General features: G+C 41.6%; 1 protein-coding gene across 2 annotated transcripts in view; it reads right to left on the reverse strand.

Annotated features, from left to right (window-relative positions):
- CFAP44 (cilia and flagella associated protein 44) overlaps nt 1–19,322 on the reverse strand; it is a 38,965-nt gene that overhangs the window by 14,319 nt on the left and 5,324 nt on the right. For both annotated transcript variants that reach the window (XM_083611808.1, XM_083611809.1), the window contains exons 5-22: nt 18,387–18,549; nt 17,598–17,700; nt 16,580–16,796; nt 14,622–14,736; nt 13,693–13,857; nt 11,526–11,681; nt 10,827–10,874; nt 9,836–9,935; nt 9,515–9,609; nt 8,755–8,964; nt 7,391–7,501; nt 6,692–6,844; nt 5,999–6,226; nt 5,178–5,323; nt 3,859–4,129; nt 3,523–3,578; nt 2,588–2,750; nt 1,231–1,361 (exon numbers count right to left, since the gene is read on the reverse strand). In XM_083611808.1, coding sequence (XP_083467934.1) covers nt 1,231–1,361; nt 2,588–2,750; nt 3,523–3,578; nt 3,859–4,129; nt 5,178–5,323; nt 5,999–6,226; nt 6,692–6,844; nt 7,391–7,501; nt 8,755–8,964; nt 9,515–9,609; nt 9,836–9,935; nt 10,827–10,874; nt 11,526–11,681; nt 13,693–13,857; nt 14,622–14,736; nt 16,580–16,796; nt 17,598–17,700; nt 18,387–18,549 — 2,631 coding nt within the window. The remainder of the gene's footprint in view (nt 1–1,230; nt 1,362–2,587; nt 2,751–3,522; nt 3,579–3,858; nt 4,130–5,177; nt 5,324–5,998; nt 6,227–6,691; nt 6,845–7,390; nt 7,502–8,754; nt 8,965–9,514; nt 9,610–9,835; nt 9,936–10,826; nt 10,875–11,525; nt 11,682–13,692; nt 13,858–14,621; nt 14,737–16,579; nt 16,797–17,597; nt 17,701–18,386; nt 18,550–19,322) is intronic.

Consider the following 19,322-nt stretch of genomic DNA (forward strand, 5'->3'; position numbering starts at 1 on the left):
AATCTATGGGTGTCCTTGCACTTGGAACACCATGTACAGTTCTTGATGTTGCACAGCTGGAACAAGGTCAGAAAAAGGGCAACCCAAATGATGAAGGGGATGCAGCACCTGCCCTATGAGAAATGGTTACAACGCTTAGGTCTTTTTAGTTTAGGAAAAAAGGAAACTAAGGGGAGACATGATAGAGCAGGCTTCTTCAACCTTGGCCCTCCAGATGTTTTGAGACTACAATTCCCATCATTCCTGACCACTGGTCCTGCTAGCTAGGAATCATGGGAGTTGTAGGCCAAAAAACATCTGGAGGGCCAAGGTTGAGGAAGCATGTGATAGAGGCACCTAAAATTATGCCTGGTGTGAAGAAAGTGGACAGAGAGAAGTTTTTCTTTCTCTTCCATAACACAAAAACCGAGTGAGGGTCATCCAACAGAATGGTGGGTGATTCGGGACAGACAAAAGGAAGCACTTCTTCACAGGGGACATAGCTAAACAATGGAATTTGCTACCACAAGCAAAGGCACAAACTGGGTGTCTTTAAAAGAGGATTAGGTAAATTCATTGAGAATAAAGCTACCAATGGCTACCTGTCTTGATGGCTATATATTACCTCTGAGGTCCAGCGCCGAGGGCCTTCTGGCGGTTCCCTCGCTGCGAGAAGCCAAGTTACAGGGAACCAGGCAGAGGGCCTTCTCGGTAGTGGCACCGCCCTGTGGAATGCCCTCCCACCAGATGTCAAAGAGAAAAATAACTACCAAACTTTTAGAAGACATCTGAAGGCAGCTCTGTTTAGGGAAGCTTTTAATGTTTAATAGGTTATTGTATTTTAGTGTTTTGTTGGAAGCCGCCCAGAGTGGCTGGGGAAACCCAGCCAGATGGGCGGGGTATAAATAAATTATTATTATTATTATTTAGGATGAAGGTCGGTATACCTCTGAATACCAGCTGCTGGGGAACAGGAGCAGGAGAGTCCCCAGGTCCTGCTGCTCTGCCTCCCATAGGCATCTGTTTGGCTCCTGTGAGAACAGAACACTGGGCAAGAGAGGCATCTGGTCTAATCCTACCCCGTTCTTCTCTTATGTTCTCAAGCAAAATGAGTAATACCAGAAAGACTTCAGTTTTCAAGGGAAAGTTTCCAGCTTTTTAAAAATAAAATAAAAACTTTGCTTAACTATAACATCTTAGCAAATGAAGAATCTCTCCCAAAATTTGAGGACAAGGGGAAATGGCACTTGCCGATTCTCTACTTTCTGCAGCCCAATGCGATGTTTCTCCTGTTCCCAGGCCAATTCCTTTAGGACGAGCCGGATCTTATGCGCGGTCTTTCTGTCCATCTCTGCACGGATTCTGCGGTCCAACTCAAATTGCTGCGTATTGAAAAAGTAGTGTTTCATTTGATGGTGGTTACGATGGTTTGTTCATTTGCTGGATGTCTATTCTGCTTCTCAGCAGTGCTTCCGGATGCTGGGATGTGATGGATCATGATGGTCCAAGGCAGATATGGGGAAACTGTGGCCCTCCAGATGTTGTTGGACTACAGTTCTCATCAGCCCCATTGAGAATGGCCAATGGCATGGGATAATGGGAGCTGAAGTCCAAAAGCATCCAGAATCAGAGGTACCCCAGCATCTGTTTACAAACAAGGGGTGGCCCATTCCGTTTCATCACCTGAGGCAAAACAGGACTGTGCTGTTCCATGCCCATGTTTCTCCCCGCCCCCTTTGCCATCACCAGAATGCATCACCTCTTCTCCTCCTGAATAGTTCTACCGAGGGCAAGATGTAATTTCTGCTCCCGTGCTAGATAGATTGTGATTTTATTTTTATCTTTTTGCAAGCAGGTTTTTAGAGCCTTTTGGAGCTATAGAGTGAGATAAATGTATTCTAAATAAAATGAAGGAAGAAATAAAAATACTGGTGAAATCCTAACTGCCATCAGCAATTTGCTTAATTTAGAAATAGCCAGTCAGCAACCTTAACAATATTTTAAAGCAGTCATAGTCGCGCCTCAGCTAATTCATTTCTCTACTTCCAAACTGTTCCCAATGATGTCCACTTGTAAGATTCACTGTTCAAAGCAATCACCTGAATGTATTAGTCAATCTCTACATATACATGGAACCAAAGCTAAACCTTTTAGTTCTTAATCTGCTTTACACTTTATATGCATGGTAAAATGACATGAATACCCTCCTAATTTACTGGTATTCGGTGTTCCAACAAGCTGTTCCTTGGGGAGTACTGGGCTAAATACTTTAACCATGGAAAAAAGGTTGGAACCACCTTTATAGGACAAAGCAATTCAAACACACTGTGAATCTGAAAACTATCAAGGCTAAACTAAGAAATGCATGGAAAGCACAACTGTAAAAAGCAAAACAGGCATTTTTCTTTTTAAGAAAATAGCAGGCTTTGTTGTTTCAACTATTGGGAGTAAACACAGAAGCAGTGGACTCACTTTTGGCTGGTTGTTTTATTTAAATTGCAAAATGACCTGATCCTAATAAAACAAAATAAACATTGACCCATTACAAAAATACAAGCCACACTAAGGCATTAATTTGTACCTCTAAAGAAAGAAAAACCATACATACTGCTCTGTGAAGTTGCATGTGAGATGGCAGCTGACGGTTCATTTGGAGCAAATTCTGAAACTCCTCCCTTAGAGTGCTTAGTTCTTGTCTCTTAATAGATTTCTTCTGTTCTGCTATCCTCATTATATAATCGTGTTCCTTTTTTTGCTTTGCATTTTCAATACTAGAAACGTGAGAAAATAAAGAGAGAGGAGATGGAGCAGTTTAAACCTAAACTCTGGAAGTGGGCCTAGAGAAAAGCATAACATTTCATTATGTAATAAAGGTTTTTTACAGCAAAAATTACACAGCTTGGGGTCCCCTGCAACTTTACAATTCTATGATTCTATCTACAAAATATCCAGTTTTGCAATATTCGGATAATAAGCCTCTTTGGGACAGTGTTGTATAAACAAATAAATTTGTATAGAACTGAACTATTAGATGGAGCTAGCAAATGACAGAAGCTGCAACACAATTATCCTGACAAAGCCAACAGTGGCTTTTGAGGTGGGCTGGGTGGGTTTGAAACCTTTATGCATTAAAGAACTGTTTCAACAGAGTAGAGAGTGCTTATCTAGAAGTCATGTAGATCTGACCTCTAAATTCATACTGGCATCCAGTGGCGTAGCGTGGGTTGTCAGCACCCGGGGCAAGGCAAGTAATTTGCGCCCCCTAACCCGTGGATTTGCGCCCCCTAACCCGTGGATTTGCCCTAACCCCAGATGTTGCGCCCGGTGCGGCCGGCCCCCCCTGCACCCCCCACGCTACGCCACTGCTGGCATCCCAGGCACCAAACCAGAATTGAGAGAGCTATTTGAGGAAATAGCTTCAGCAACATGACTTGTCAATATGCCACACCGGATGAGGGTGAACTGCCATTTCAAAGAGGCTCTCAGCAAAACCCGTTCCTCATGAGGAATTCAGAAGCAAAGTCTATCTTTCGGCAGCTTTACCTGTAGGCAGTAGGATCCTCAATATCTTCTGCTGGTCTCTCTCTTTCAAGGCCTCTCTGTGGAAGAATGTAATCAAACAATTGATGGCACTGTCAACAGTTGGCATGGCTGTTCCTGAAGTTAGGTTGGAATTGCATGCAGCTCCTCACAAGCATAGTACTATAATTCATATAGGACATAAAAGACACAATGGTGTCTTTCTAGTAATCAACCTCCCCGCTGCCCAACCCTAAGGAGATTGAAAAAAATGTTCATCAAGGAGAAACAGCTGAAAGTTTCCCAATAATTGCACACTTAAAATATGAAATAAGGCCTATCTTCCTGGCTGTTACTTACCCTTGGAGAGGGCACCTTAGCCTTTAGTACTTTCTTAACCTCCTCAGCTGAAAGGATGTTATAAGTAAAGATATTGCCATCTGCTCCACAGGTCACAAGAAAGCGATCATCAAAACTTGGACAGATGCCTTGAATTTGCCCATAGTTATTATCATGCATGCTGTATGACCAATATCCAGCTATATTGTCCTTTGAGAGCCATTTCTCATGGAGAGCATAGATCCGTACTGCTCCATCCTGCATGCCACAGATCATTAGCAAGCCGGTGGAGCTGTGGAAGTAATCAAAACATAAACAGCTGAGGGTGATTACTTTCTCCACAATGCCATGCGAAATGGATATCTAAGGGAGCAATCCAAACCCAAGATCTACTGGTATGTGCAAGTTAGGATCCAGAAATTCAGGCTCAAACAACCGATTCCTAGCACAGCCAGGCTAGGTTGAATCCTGGTTCAACCAAAGATATGCCAGCATAACTCCCACATCCAAGCTCAGCTAGGATTTAGTCAGCTGAGCCAAGATGGACGAATTTTACATGGCTATAAGCCCTGGGACGCAGGTGGTGCTGTGGGTTAAACCACAGAGCCTAGAACTTGCTGATCAGAAGGTCGTTCGTTCGAATCCCTGTGATGGGGTGAGCTCCCATTGCTCGGTCCCTGCTCCTGCCAACCTAGCAGTTCGAAAGCACGTCAAAGTGCAAGTAGATAAATAGGTACCGCTTCAGCGGGAAGGTAAATGGCATTTCTGTGCGCTGCTCTGGTTTCCCAGAAGCGGCTTAGTCATACTGGCCACATGATCCGGAAGCTGTACGCTGGCTCCCTCGGCCAATAAAATGAGATGAGTGCCGCAACCCCATATACATTATGAGGGTGAAAAGAGAACCATTGGGTCAGCGGGAAGGGGCCCCTGAGCTAGTCTGGCACCACATTTGCTACTGGATGTATGGAAATCATTTCAATCTTTTAAAATCCAAATGCTTGGGCTTTTATAAAGAAGGGTATGAAAAGGGGAAATTTATTTCTTGTCCTGCTATATACCCTGACCAGGGTGCAAAAGTAACAGCTTAAACTAATTCAGTATATCTCAGTATGTCTAATAGTATTCCATAATATTTCCTCAAAATACTACTTTCAGGGGGTGACACTCATTGAGTGCTAACCAGCCTGCCATTATATCAAGAGATCAGCTCCTGCAAATATATACACAGGCATATAGTCTATAAAAGAAAAACAAACAAAAAAGACCAAGTGTTTCACACTTATTTTAAAAACCCAACTCAACCCATGAAACCAACCAACATACTGTAAAAGCTGCATTACCAAAACACAATCCGTCTAATGGCAGTGTCTTCTGTAGCTTCTAAATGAATATAGGCAAAAGGTTCATCTTTCCGAGCCTCGGGTTCTTTGTCGCCTTGCTGATGAGAAAATGCACAGTGGAACAGGAATCCAGTATCATACTCTCCCTAAAGGAAACAGTGAGTTATGAAGAGTTGTTAACTTTATTTCTTGATTCCTTCCTTCTCCTCTCCCCCCCCCCCAATTAATCTGTTACAGTTTGGAAAATTCCAGACTAAAACTTCCTCCTTTCCCAAAAATGGTTTCATCACCAGTTGTATTTCATACCATATTATAGGCAAACACACTTCATTTCTACCTCCAGGTAAAGGGCTTCCTTAGAAAAATAAGCCTGCAATTCTGCTTAAAAAATTAAACAAAAGATGGGGAACAGCACTAGAATGAAAAGAAACAAGAGTGAAAACTATGCTTGCATGTTTAAGACACATCCAGATTCTGCATGACATTCTTGCATCTTGTGGTTTTTACATTTTGCATTTCACCGTTTAGATTTTAATCTCACTTTGCCCCTGAGGTTGACAGCAAAACTGAGGTTGCCAATCAAAATTGACAATGGTAGTGATGCCACTATTGAAGTCCTGATAGGTTGCTATGCAGCCCTCTATGTGAAACAAAAAAACTCAAACCGCTTTCAAATAGAACTGAGACCAAGGTGAAAGCGTACAGTGTGAAAAGCCAGCTCCTTCGGCCATTTAAGCTGCATTCTCATTATACCATAAAAGAAGGGAGAAACTACTCTCCTCATTTTGTTATCTGCGAAACAGAAAGAAAGATTGGCTTACCAACGACAACCAAAACTTCCCTGGCCGAGAGTAAAACCCACACAGGATGGGGCTTGGAGTCTCTGGGATGTAGATTTCAGGCAGTGGTTCCTCTTCCACAGCTTCTTCCTGTGGAAATTCAATTTCTTCCATTGTTTTCCCCTCATCCAGTTGCTGCTTTATCCATTGCTGCTTTGCTTTCTCCTTCTCTAGTCTCACTTTTTCTCTGCGTTCAAGTTCCTCTTCAAGCTTTTTAAAAGAGCCAGTAAAAAAAGAGCATTAAAAAACTACTGTGTTGATCACACCAAAATCCCTTCTAGTCCAGCATCCTTCTCCCACTGGCAAAGTCTGCAAAGCCCACAGATAGGACTTCATTCACTAACTGTGTGTGTGTGTGTGTGTGTGTGTGTGTGTGTGTGTGTGTGTATTGCTTAGTTTTATCTGTTTGGGAATTGAGAGCAACAGCCCACATCTGCCACTGTTCTTTAGCGGTTGGCATTCAGAGGCAAGGCCTCTCTGATCCTGGAGGCAGACACATTCATAATCAACACGTGCAGATCCTAATATTTTAGGAAATAATTTCTGCTGGGCTACAAAGTCCTTAGCTGCAGTCTTACATCCAGGACCACAATAACTAACGAGCTCAGCATTTCTTACTTCAGTATTCTATCTTTCCTTAGGATTGCATTTCCTTATTTGTTTGTGGTGCTTTACCAGAATCCGAGATTTTATGCTGCAGAAACGAAAATATTGTGTAGGCAAGTCTTTTATCCTATAGGTGGTTGCTGCGTTGTAATTCCCAGGGTCTGGAGCAGGAACCTGGACAACAATGCCGTTCTTGCAGAAAATAAGTAGCGTGCTCTCAGGCTACAGAAGAAGGACATGAAACACAAGTGTCAGGCATGTGTATGGTGCTGAGTTTTGACGGTGATGGTGAAACATTCTTATGTTCTTAAAAATAGGTCAGAGCTCAGGGACAACTGTTGCCATAATGAAGCACAAACTTAGTTGTAAACAGGAAGGAATGGAAGCGGCAGATCACCCACCACTTCCCTGATGGCTCATGTTGGCCAAAGTGAGCGGTGCAGAAAGTGGGCATTATATATTTCTCATGCAGATTTTGAGATACTTTAAATTTCACCCATTGATGCCAAAGTGGGGTGGGTGGAGGTGGGGATTAGTTACCCCAGCTCCAGGCTGGCATAGAAAGGGAGTTGAATCACTGGGGCATTCCCAAAGAACAGAGGGACCTTGGACCCAGTCCCTGCCCTGCCCCAGAAATGCTTCATGGGAGGGGAGTGTTAAATGCCAGTTACTGATGACAACATAACCACCAATGGATAAACACAGCATTGCAATGTGTTACAACACAAATCATGAGATGCAAATACTACGAAAAACACCGCTACTCACATGAGAAAGAGGAGACCACTGCAATGCCTGAACAGGCCCTGGGACAGAGAGGAAGCCAATTGGCTCATATTTCTCTTCAACGTTAAAGAAGAACACAGTTTTATCGTTACTCTGAGAAGGAAAAGACGGAAGAATGAATAAAGCCATGCATTCCACAAGAGTAGCCATGCTAGTCTGCTGCTACAAAGAACAGAGTCCCACCACAACACAATCCTCTGTTTTAGCATCAACCTTGATATACAAAAGCTGCACCTAGTGTTATAAGGATGACAAGGAACAATTAATGAGTACTCTGTGGGTTCGGTCAGTCAGCCAGCTACAAATTCACCTAACAGTTACCTCATTCAACCCACATTTTACCAACTTCCTCGCGAGAATATCATGGGGGACTTTGTCAGAAGCCTTACTGAAATCAAGATAAACTATGTCCACAGCATTGCCCTGATCCACCAAGTGTCTCACTCCATAAAAAAGGGGGGGGGAATCAGATTGGTCTGGCATGACTTTTGAGATACCCATTTTGGATCTTAGTAATCATAGCATCCTTATCTGCTCTAGTAAATCATCATCCAATATTCAGTCTGGCTTGGTGATCTATAGCCAATACCCACAATAAGGTCAGTAATGAATCTAATTAAGAGAAAGGGCTTTAAAAAACTTTTAAAAATCAAACAATTCTTACATAAGAAGAAGACATGGTTTAAACCACAGAACATACCATATTTTTCGCTTTATAAGACGCACCAGACCACAAGACGCACCTAGTTTTTGGAGGAGGAAAACAAGAAAAAAAATATTCTGAATCTCAGAAGCCAGAACAGCAAGAGGGATCACTGCGCAGTGAAAGCAGCAATCCCTCTTGCTGTTCTGGCTTCTGGGATAGCTGCGCAGCCTGCATTCGCTCCATAAGATGCACACACATTTCCCCTTACTTTTTAGGAGGGAAAAAGTGAGTCTTATAGAGCAAAAAATACGGTATACAAAAATACAACACTGATGATTTTAACACGCAAAATCAAATCTAAAACTTTTCCATGAATCCTTAAGGAACGAGCCTTTCTTTTAAAGTCTCAGCCAAATGTTCTCGCTGAGCTGGGCCTCAAAGGAGCAGAGAAGAAGCTAAGATGATGTGAGGAGCAGAGGTGTCAAAAAAATCTCCTGAATAATTCTCTGAACTGACTCATTATACACTGAAACTTGTATGGATCAGCAAAAATCTCTCATTTCAAAAAGGTCTTGGACCTTAATTCTTAGGTAATGAACAATCTGAAGTTCAGTTTGATCATCTACATCTCAGCATTTGCAGCATTAAATTTCCACTAACATTCAAAACAAAACAGTTTTTAGGTTTGGTTGAAACATACCCCTGTGGCAAGCAATTCTCCATTACGCTCATAGGCCAAAGCTGTTACTATAGTAGTATGAGGTTTGAACGCCTGTTTCAGACGCAAGGCTGCAGGCGCTCCTTTGTCCCGTCCAGATACAACAGGAAGTCCCTTTGGATCGAAAAGTTCAATAACGCGTACAACACCATCTTGAAAACCTACAACCATTATGCCTTTCTTGGGATTTACCTTCAAGAAAACAGAATAACATTGCGATTAAGAGCTAATTTAAACCCTGCCTTATACATCGTCTCATAAATCTATGTAAAGTATGTAATTGTTTGTACAGAGGGAAAATAAACCATGTTGTGAGTAGCATTTTCTTCTCAAATACCAATACTAAACTATTTTCTTTCACTGTCACCGGAAAACTCGGGAGGGGGTGCAAAAAACAAAATCCGTAAAAGTTAAATGCTTGCCAAATAATAAATATGAAAACCCATCAAAACAAAACTGAAAATCTCAGATGTTATGGACTACAACTTGCATTCACCCCAGCCAGCAGACCTCTGCAGCTCAAAACATCTGGAGGACATCAGTCTGGGAAACTAGAGGAACAGGAATGAAGAACAATCCAGACAACCTGCTCCTCAATCTCATTAAGCTCCATCTTAAGAGATGGGCAGTATAAACCATAAGCCATTTATACATTAAAACAGCTAGGCTCCAGCCATGGATGTCCCCATTCCGTCTTGCACTATCATCCACATACTTCCTCTTTCTATCTTTCACTACTTACCACGTTTGGTGCCCAGACGATTGCTGTTCCTCCCTGTTTAAACTTCATCTCAGTCAACTGCACATTGTCAATGAAATCAAAGACACGAACTGAACCTGTGTTAGATGGTTAACGGGATCAGGATAAGAAGGAGGCTAGATCTCCGTTGCTTTCTAAAATTTAAGCCACACATTTTACATGGGGGTACTGAAAAAACAAAGAAACTACACCATTGCAAGTGATCTGTGGATTATTCCCCAAACGTGTCTACTTAACGTAACTAATTTTAACCTTGAAAACTGAGTGTGGGAGGAGTCAGAAGGAAAAAAAATATGTACTTACGGTCAAGACCAGTGGTGGCCATGATATAGGTGACTGGAGAAACACACATGGCTTCTATCTTTCCTGAATGAAAAGTAAAGAGGCATTCTGGATCATGAGTCTACAGGGGAAAAGAAATAAAATGGTTTTTTTTCAGAGGCCTGTTTGTAAACGTATTTTAAAAGTTTTGTGTTAACAGGGTTACCTAGGGACATATCATTAAAGCCCCTCTGAAAATTTGATCTCTAAAATGCATTGGACATTCAAACTGGGGTTCCTAGTTTTCAGTCTAGGGCACAAATTGAAGATCAGCTAAACAAAGACAAAAAAACAACACTGATGTTTGTTAATGGTTTTAAACAGTGCTCTTTTTTCTTTTCTTTTTTAAAAAAAGTTGCTGGTGCTCACCATGAAGTTGTTACAGCAAGTGCCACACTTTTAACATTTGCCGCACTTTTAACATTGGAGGGGGGGGAAGGTGCTGGTACTGCACACCCTTGAGTACCCCCAGAAAAAAGCACCAGTTTTAAATCAGTATACTTTGCATTTTCAAGGAGGAAGCATCAGTGGTGCCTTATATCTGTTCTTTTGTAGACCTTGTTTGTTGAATGCTTAGGGCCAAGCTAACAAGACATGAAAGATCTGACCGGATCTCCCGCTATGTTTTTCTGTTCCTGAAAATAGCCAATGGGAAGTCCAGCTTGGATTGGAGCCAAATCACATCCACAGAAACAGTGTAAAGTCTGGGAGCGGGGGCTATAAATACAAAAGAGGGAAAAGTGGGTGCCTCACCTTGCATGAGTACTTTCCACTGAGGCAGCAGCACCATTGGAACCACAAACAACTACTGACATTTTTGAGGCCATCTTTCTCAAAGTAATGAACTACAGAAGCTGCACATCTTTTAATGATAAAATATTAGCTTCTATTTAACTATCAGGTATAACTCAAGTACAGTGGAGGGATGATTGAGGGGGGAAAGCAGGGGAACAAAACAGAAAGGAAAACTTACAACATTTGTGAAACTCAAATCAAGCTTCCAGATGGCTCCATTGGCATCCTAGAGAAGAAGAAAAACACACTTAGCTTTTGGCTATCACTTCAAACAGTATTTACATCCCTCTCCGAAAGACATTGGCTTGGATTCAGAGAAATTTAGCTGCACTTTCCCAAGCAAATCAACAACTAACTTGTCCCACGTCACTGTTTTTATTTTTTTGAAATCATACACAGCAGGCACAAGGAGGCCCGACTAGGACAATGGTGCACAAGGGGCGTAGCCTTTTCCCCCTGCCAACAACAATCAAGATTCCCATCCCTGTAGTGACTATTCTTACATCCTAGTGGTGCCAATGCGAGGTTCCCCCTTAGGGTTCTCACTGTATGAAAGGAAGTGAGAACTGAACGCTCAACCTTGCCCTTCCTCCAAGCTGCAAGGTCTGGAATAAGATTCATTCAAGCCCCTGGAGTTTTATTCCTTCCTTCCATTTTTATTTTTTGTTTTGCCCGACAGTGGTACTTTCCTAGTTTGGTGGCTGGTTTTCTGTTTTAGCTTCAAATGCTACCATGACATCATCACATCCTACACATGAAAAAGGGTTGTGTGCATCACTGAATCAGGGCACACATTCTCTACTGACTAATGCGCATCCTAAAAGATAACAACAACACAATACTATATACCACAGGGGAGGACTAAAACAATGCTTACCTGAGCATACCAAAATGGTTCTCCACGTTCATGAATTTTCACCATATAGTTCAGATTTACATTTTTGCCAACTAAAAGTTCGTTAATGTGTTCCACCTCCAGCAGTCCAGTGTCATCCACAATATCAGCTGTATCTATTGTTTCAAAATCCCAAACCTTCATGGAGTTTGGAAAAGAAAATATTATCTATTGTTGCCAAATGCCAGTACCAATGCATTAAATGTGAAAATTTGGCTAATATGAGCAAACCTAAGGTTAGGAGCAGTTCAAAAGGATTTTTCATTCACATGTAACTGATGGGAAGGGATAGTTTAAACCTGTCTCTCCCTACCGTGCTTCTTACAAAAAATGGCCTCTTGAAGATGCTATCTGGATTTCAAGGCAAACCTCAGTTGATGTCACTGGTGTCAATTGATGTTTCCCTTCAAATGCAGAAAGCAGTTTCAGAGAGGCAACTTTTGTCAGGACTGTGACAGGGAGAAAGTTAAATTTCCCCTCCCTCCCCCATATTTCTGAGGCTGTGCAGGCTCTACAGTTGCCATTTACACAAGAAACAACAGGCACATTAACCATCACATCTATTTGGGTTCTTTTCACTGTGCATTCTTCATTATGCGTGCTCATGTCTCTATTGGGGTAGTCATAGGTCATCCTGCATTCAAAACTATTTGTGCCTGCAAAAGTTTTAGGGTAGCCATAACCGCTTTAATCCCAAGCTATGCAGTTCCTGCAACTTCCTATTTCACAACTGCCCTGGTGGGTTTCTTGTCTCACTTTTGTTGTGCTATTGCCTCTCTGCCAGCCATCATGTGGTCCAACTTGGGAAGCATCACAGAATTGATCAAGAAGGGTAAAACCATCATTAATGCGCTACTATTGTGTCAAGAACATGTTACAGAATACACCATCAATCAAATAAGATATGTTTAAGTTCGAAAGAAAGCCTTAGCAAAGGAAGCAATGTTTTCATATAAATAGCATTTCTCAAATCCAGGGGTCAGCAAACTTTTTCAGCAGGGGGCCGGTCCACTGTCCCTCAGATCTTGTGGGGGGCTGGACTATATTTTGAAGGGGGGAAATGAACCAATTCCTATGCCCCACAAATAACCCAGAGATGCATTTTAAATAAAAGCACACCATGTAAAAACACCACACAGGCCCCACAAATAACCCAGAGATACATCTTAAATAAAAGGATGCATTCTACTCATGTAAAAACATACTGATTCCCGGACCATCCATGGGCTGGATTTAGAAGGCGATTGGGCCGGATCCGGCCCCTGGGCCTTAGTTTGCCTACCCATGCTCAAAGGTGTTGAACACATTATATGATGGATTATGCTGCCCTCTTTTCCCAAAGACAGGAAATGCAAACAGGTCTTTGTCAGTACACAAGTCTGCTCCAGGCCAAGACAGGAAATAGATTAAGAAGGAGAGAGGTGACTAAAGGGCAAAGACCTGTCTGCACTTCCTGTCTTTGGGCACAGGAGGGCAAGCTTAACTCACTACCTGTTTGTGTAGGTACTCTGATTGTGAAATAACCACCCCAAGCACACTTATAATAAATCTCATTCAGTCTCAGCACCAGGTTAATGAAATATTCCAGCAGGAATCTCATTAGTGAAAACCAGTGGTCACTGTTAATAAAAAAGGTAAAGGACCCCTGGACGGTTAAATCCAGTCAAAGGAGACTATGGGGTTGCAGTGCTCATCTCGCTTTCAGGCCAAGGAAGCCAGTGTTTGTCCACAGACAGCTTCCAGGTCACGTGGCCAGCATGACTAAACCGCTTCTGGCACAACGGAACACTGTGGCGAAATCCAGAGTGCACAGAAATGCTGTATACCTTCCTGCCACAGTGGTACCTATTTATCTACTTGCACTGGTGTGCTTTCAAACTACTAGGTTGGCAGGAGCTGGGACAGAGTAACGGGAGCTGATTCCATTGTGGGGATTCGAACCACTGACCTTCTGATCGGCAAGCCCAAGAGGCTCAGTGGTTCAGATCACAGTGCCCACTGTTAATAGTTTGATAAAAAGTGCAGAAGAGTAAACAGTACCATCAGCCCATGAATAATCCTGGGTACACTCAAATATTAAGTGTATAAAGAAGAGACATATTAAGAAAACACATACCCCCACCAAATAAAGACTTAGGAAAATACTCACCCTAATATATCCATCTGATCCAACAGTGACCACCTCTCCCTCATCCAGAACTAACTGATTAATTGGGCCGTTGTGGCAATTTTTACGGCCAGGCCGACAAAGTTCCACTTTTATGAGGCCCCCTTCCCAGAGCAACAAGTTGCCCCATTCTGACCCTGAAAGTACCTTACATGCAGACAAAACAAAATGCATTAGTATTCTATCATATTGATGTACCATATATCTGAAAAGGGATACAGGGAAGGACACATTACGTTTGAAGTTACATCCCAAGTTTTTACAGACAACAGATACATTTGCTAAGAAAATGGCAAATGAGGCATGTTTGTAAGACCAAGGCTGCAGGCACACCATACATTTGAAACATACTTCCCTCTCAAAGAAGCCCGGGAACTGTACTGGGAATTGTAGCTATGTGAAGGGTAAACTACAGATCCCACGTTTATTGTTTTAAGTATTCTTTTTTTTTGCAATGTTTTGGAACAATAAGTTCAATGATCATGTCCAACCATATGCTGCTTTCTAACTGCTGCAATAGTATTTCTTTATGCTCTTTATCTTTGATTTATTTTGTTTACAGCTAAGTGGTTTGCCACAAACCATAAGAGGGCTGGGCACTGCATTATACAAGGATGTGCCTTTAAAAACAATTCAGAAATCTCAATTACTGCAACTACTGATTGATATCAGTCTATGGAAACATATCCCACCAATTCTTAAAACGTATCCACTGTTTACAAGCTGCTTTTTTAAACTTCATTAAAAACAGAATAAGCTCCTGATCATTTTTAGAAGCAGCAGATACTGGATAGGCTATGCTTTCTGCGCAGGAATGTCCTGTAAATTTGGGTCAGGGCAAATGTGAATAGAGAACAAAGGAGCCCATTTTATCATACAGAAAAGTTAGAGAAGATAGAAATGTTTCTCACCTTCCCATCTGGCAGCTCCACATATCCTTCAATGTCTGTCAATGCTGTTTTTCCAAACCTACCCAGTGCTCCTTGTAGTTTCAGACCAGTGAAAGTAAGCGCCATCTTCCAAAACCTGGTCACATAAAAATCAAAGCTCTATTAGTGTTTTCGAGGGGTTCTTTTGGTCTTTAAACAGACCGTTATCCACTTTTCACATGCACTAATTGGCTGCATTTTGATGCAAACCACTGTTTAGTGCTATAAGGATGAGTCTGGGACAGGGATCAGCAAACTTTTTTAGCAGGGGGCCGGTCCACTGTCCCTCAGATCTTGTGGGGGGAGGGGTGGACTATATTTTTGGGGGGGGGATGAAAGAATTCCTATGCCCCACAAATAACCCAGAGATGCATTTTAAATAAAAGCACACATTCTACTCATGTAAAAACACCAGGCAGACCCCACAAATAACCCAGAGATGCATTTTAAATAAAAGGGCACATTCTATTCATGTAAAAACATGCTGATTCCCGGACCGTCCACAGACCAGATTTAGAAGGCGATTGGGCCAGATCTGGCCCCCAGGCCTTAGTTTGCCTACTCATGGTCTGGGAAGTCCTTGGGACTGCATATTCTCCCACTTTCCTCTTCTCCTCCAGCACAAATGCAAGGAGGAGCTCTCATTTCTGTTTCCAACTAACCACTGCTGTTACTTGTTTCAACTGAACCGAGGTTAATGCTAATTACAATTCAGGGACGCAACCCAGGATTATAAGCAATGAATGGTCTGAAGGTGGACTGTTTCTAAACCACAGGTAAGCCTAACTACTGATCTTCATTCAGATGGAATGAGTGACTGGTTAGTTGAAAATGAACATGAAAGCTTGCCATCTCCTCCTTGCTTTTATGCCAGAGAACAGGGTAAAGGGGAGCACACAAACACCCAGGCTCATGCATGTAAACCCTAAACCACAGTTTGGAGTTATATGTGAACCAAACCAATTTGTCTGTGGGAATTATAGGCACAATCTATTGCAAATTTATGCAGCTTCAATTTAAATAGGTGGAAATTAAGAAGTCTCAACTGTGTGATAGACTGCGCCTTATAACTATAGTACAGGTGGACTCTGACATATGTAATTTATTCACATAAGTGGATCTGGGCATTTAAGCAGTTTTTAATCCTGACATGTATCTTTATACACTTTGGCTTATTTTAGTTAGAAGACAGATAATTCTGACATTGTTCAGAGCACATTTTATTTGTGATATTGCCATCCATTGCCCAGCCACCCCATTTTGCCTCTAATGACACAGAATTAGGTAAGCTATTCCCCTTAACATCAGGGGGTGGGGGAGCTCACTTTATTTTGTGGTCATCTGCTGCTTCAATTCTGGCAGTGGGAAAGAGGATAAGAGTAAGGCTTCTCTTTCTCTCCACCTAGTGCTTCCACAGCAGGAAGCCAGGCATGAGGAGCACCATGTAAGAGTACTGACAAAACTACACTTTCCAGTGCTCCTAGCTCACTGCAACAGCACCATTGAGCACCAGGAAAAGGGTGCTGCGCTCAAGGGCAGCCAATTACACAAGAAGCCACTCAACATGGCTGCTTCTTTTCCTGCTTTCAGAAGATATTCACGGCATTTCAATTGTCTGAAGATTATAAATAACTACGATATATTACAACATGAAACAAAAATTAGGACACTGCCAATCCAGTGCTTGATTTTAAAATAAATAAATAAATAAAATGCACATCATACTTGCAATGTTTTGGGGTAGCTAAATAAAACATGGTCTTCACTGAGTAACAGGAATGTTTTAATACAGATAATTAAAATTTCATGTATAGTTAAGGTAGGTACAGCTTTCTAGTGTGATGCATTTGCCGATGAAATATTCCTTTTAGTCAGCATGCATGTATGCTTCTGTGGCATTCTAGTTCCTTGAGATAAAACTATGCTACTTGCTGGCTTACTTTATGTGACCTGAACCAGATGTGGTGAGTTGCTCTTCATTTTCTGGAGAAAAGGTCACTCTAAAAACATCTTGGGAAAACGCTTTCGATCTCAATACAATCTTTTCCTGCTTCCAATCCCAAACTGTTAACATATAGTCAGGGCTGCTCCCAACTGTGGCGATCAAAGTACCCGAACGATTAAAGTCAGCAAATGCATATGCTTCTTCAGTTCCACCTGGAAATAAGGTGATATTAATAAGGTTTCTTAATGCAATATAAATGTTCAAGGGAACATACCAATGTGCTAGCCAATCAACTAGCACATATTGTAAATTATTATTTTTTTGAAGTAAGTATGAAACAGATTGCTTCTATTTTAAGTACGTTTAAACAGTACAAAGCAACCATAAAATAGAGAACAATGAAGACTGTAAGAAGAGAGAGAAAATAAAGGCTTCAGGTGATAACCTACCCTTTCTGTCTCTGAGTTCCAGATACCAGTATATACGTGTGTGTGTGTGTGTGTGTGTGTGTGTGTGTGCACGCGCATCATAAGCCTTTCCTTTCCCCCACAATGAGTAATTTCACATTGCCAGGATACTGAAATCACATCAAATGTAAGAGATACCATTGAACTGATTTGTCAGCTTTTTTTTTTTTTATAAAAAAACTCAACTCAAAAGCTATTGAACTGCATTTAGGTTCCAGAGTGATAGCCACCTAATAAAAAATAAACCAGTAATGAAGAATAGAATTCCTTTATCATCCTTCTTTCAATACTTGGCCATTTACCTATGCATCCATTGCTTTTTCTCGAACATGAACACAGAAAAAGGGAACATGGCATATGACTCTGTAAATAATAATGCCAATTCTTCTTAATCACTTGCAGATATTTAAAAGAAAGAGAGTGACTACTTACAAATCTCCGTGTATTCATACAACAAATATCAAACAGAAAATTGCTTCTATTTCTGTGACCGTTAATTCTTCTGCATGAATCTGAAATTGTGAGACGGCTTATGTTTTAACCTACCTCGTAATACTCTGTATGGCCTTAAGGAAGGGTATTCATAGATAATCATGTTTGGCTTCCATCCTTTTTCTCCTACTGCAAAGTAGGTTTTATTAGGATGTACCTAGTAGAAGCAAAGACCTTTTTCACTCTGCATTTATCCAGTAAAGTAATGATTTGCTAGTTTAGTTCATTTGACTTCTATCCTACATTTCAGTCCAGGACAGCCAATGCAGTGGCCTCCAGATACTGTTTGACTACAACTTCTATCTTTCACCACTGGCCGTGTTAGCTGAGGCTGATGGCAATTGTAGTTGGCCATCATCTGGAGGCACTGCCTGAAACAAATATGGTTGCAGCTACCCCTCTGGGAAATGGCAGCATATCCTCAACCCCCATACCGTGTTCCACCAAGACTGCAAGTCTTTCAAAGTCTAAGGACAGAGAGAGAGGTGCAATAGCTTGGGAAAACAGTGTCCACTTTGTTAGAGCTTTTCTTTAATCCAAGATACCTTGTTACTGCCTGCATAACATTTGAAACCAGCAGTAGCCTAAAATGAATGAATATCAATAGGACAGCCTAGTAGGTATGCTGCTATTATAAAATATATATTTATCTCACACAGTACAAAATTAACTCAAGTCTTAGATAAGGGCAATAGCTAAACACACTACCTAATGTGTGAAGAACTGGCCAAAATATTTCTCAGATTGAAAGAGATATTCTCATAATCCAAGAGCCCTGTTTATTTTGCTACCAAGGAAGATCTCAAGCAAAATACTTTACAAGATAAAACAAAAATGCCATACCGTGATTACTCCAATCCCTCCACCGCATGTGCTTCGGAGATATTTCTGAGATTTCATTAGCAAATTCAGCAGTACGAGTTGGTTGCCAGCTATGTAGAGGAGAGTGTAACTATCCAACATCTGAATGTTTGCCCGTCTAGTGCAGTCATAGCCAAAAGAGTGACTGAAAAACACTCACTAAGGAAAAGTGATGCCACCACCGGGGTTTATTTTGACCATGTAATAACACTACCACCAATAAAAATCCAGAGGTCTCCTGAAAAGTGCAATGCACTGTATTGTAATTGCATTGGGAACACAATAGGGGCTTTTTATATAAATGAGAGAAAAGAGCTGAAGCTCTAGAAAAAATGTAGCCCACCCATCCTTTTAAAAATTTCAGGCTTAACCATATTGCCAATGTAGGTCCCTGCGGCCCTCAAGTACCGTGCAATTTCTAAATGTTTTCTATTAAAGAAAAGGCAAAAGATCCCTTACATAACTGAGAGAACAAACCACAGCAATAGTGCAGGCTTTGTTATTTTGCCAATCTGTTGGGAAATACTGAGGAGGATGTAAAATTTCTCACTAATATGGCCTTGTTATATTGTTACAGGCCTCTCCAATCCCTGCCAAGCCATGCACGGGATTCCAGAGGTCTTGGCCCTCAACCAGGGTCTGTGCTCCTTTGGAAAACTGAAGAGGTAGTGGAGGCTGTCGCAGCTTTAAGAAATATGATTTATTCTCATATTTACACCTGAGTTTAAAGGGAGGTAGCCCAGATCTTACAGCATGGTCGTCTAAAGAGGGTCTTGTTCCACCCCACCCCACTCCACCCAGCAGTGCAATGATGGAGACAGAGGCCTCTCTATCAGCCTGCCTTCAGTCAGTCAAGATGGATCTGTCTTCTCTCTCTTTCTCTTCCTAGCACACCTTGCTAAAAACATTCTTTTCCTG

Source organism: Podarcis filfolensis (genome assembly GCF_964270895.1).
Source record: "Podarcis filfolensis genome assembly, chromosome: 4".
Lineage (NCBI taxonomy): Eukaryota > Metazoa > Chordata > Lepidosauria > Squamata > Lacertidae > Podarcis > Podarcis filfolensis.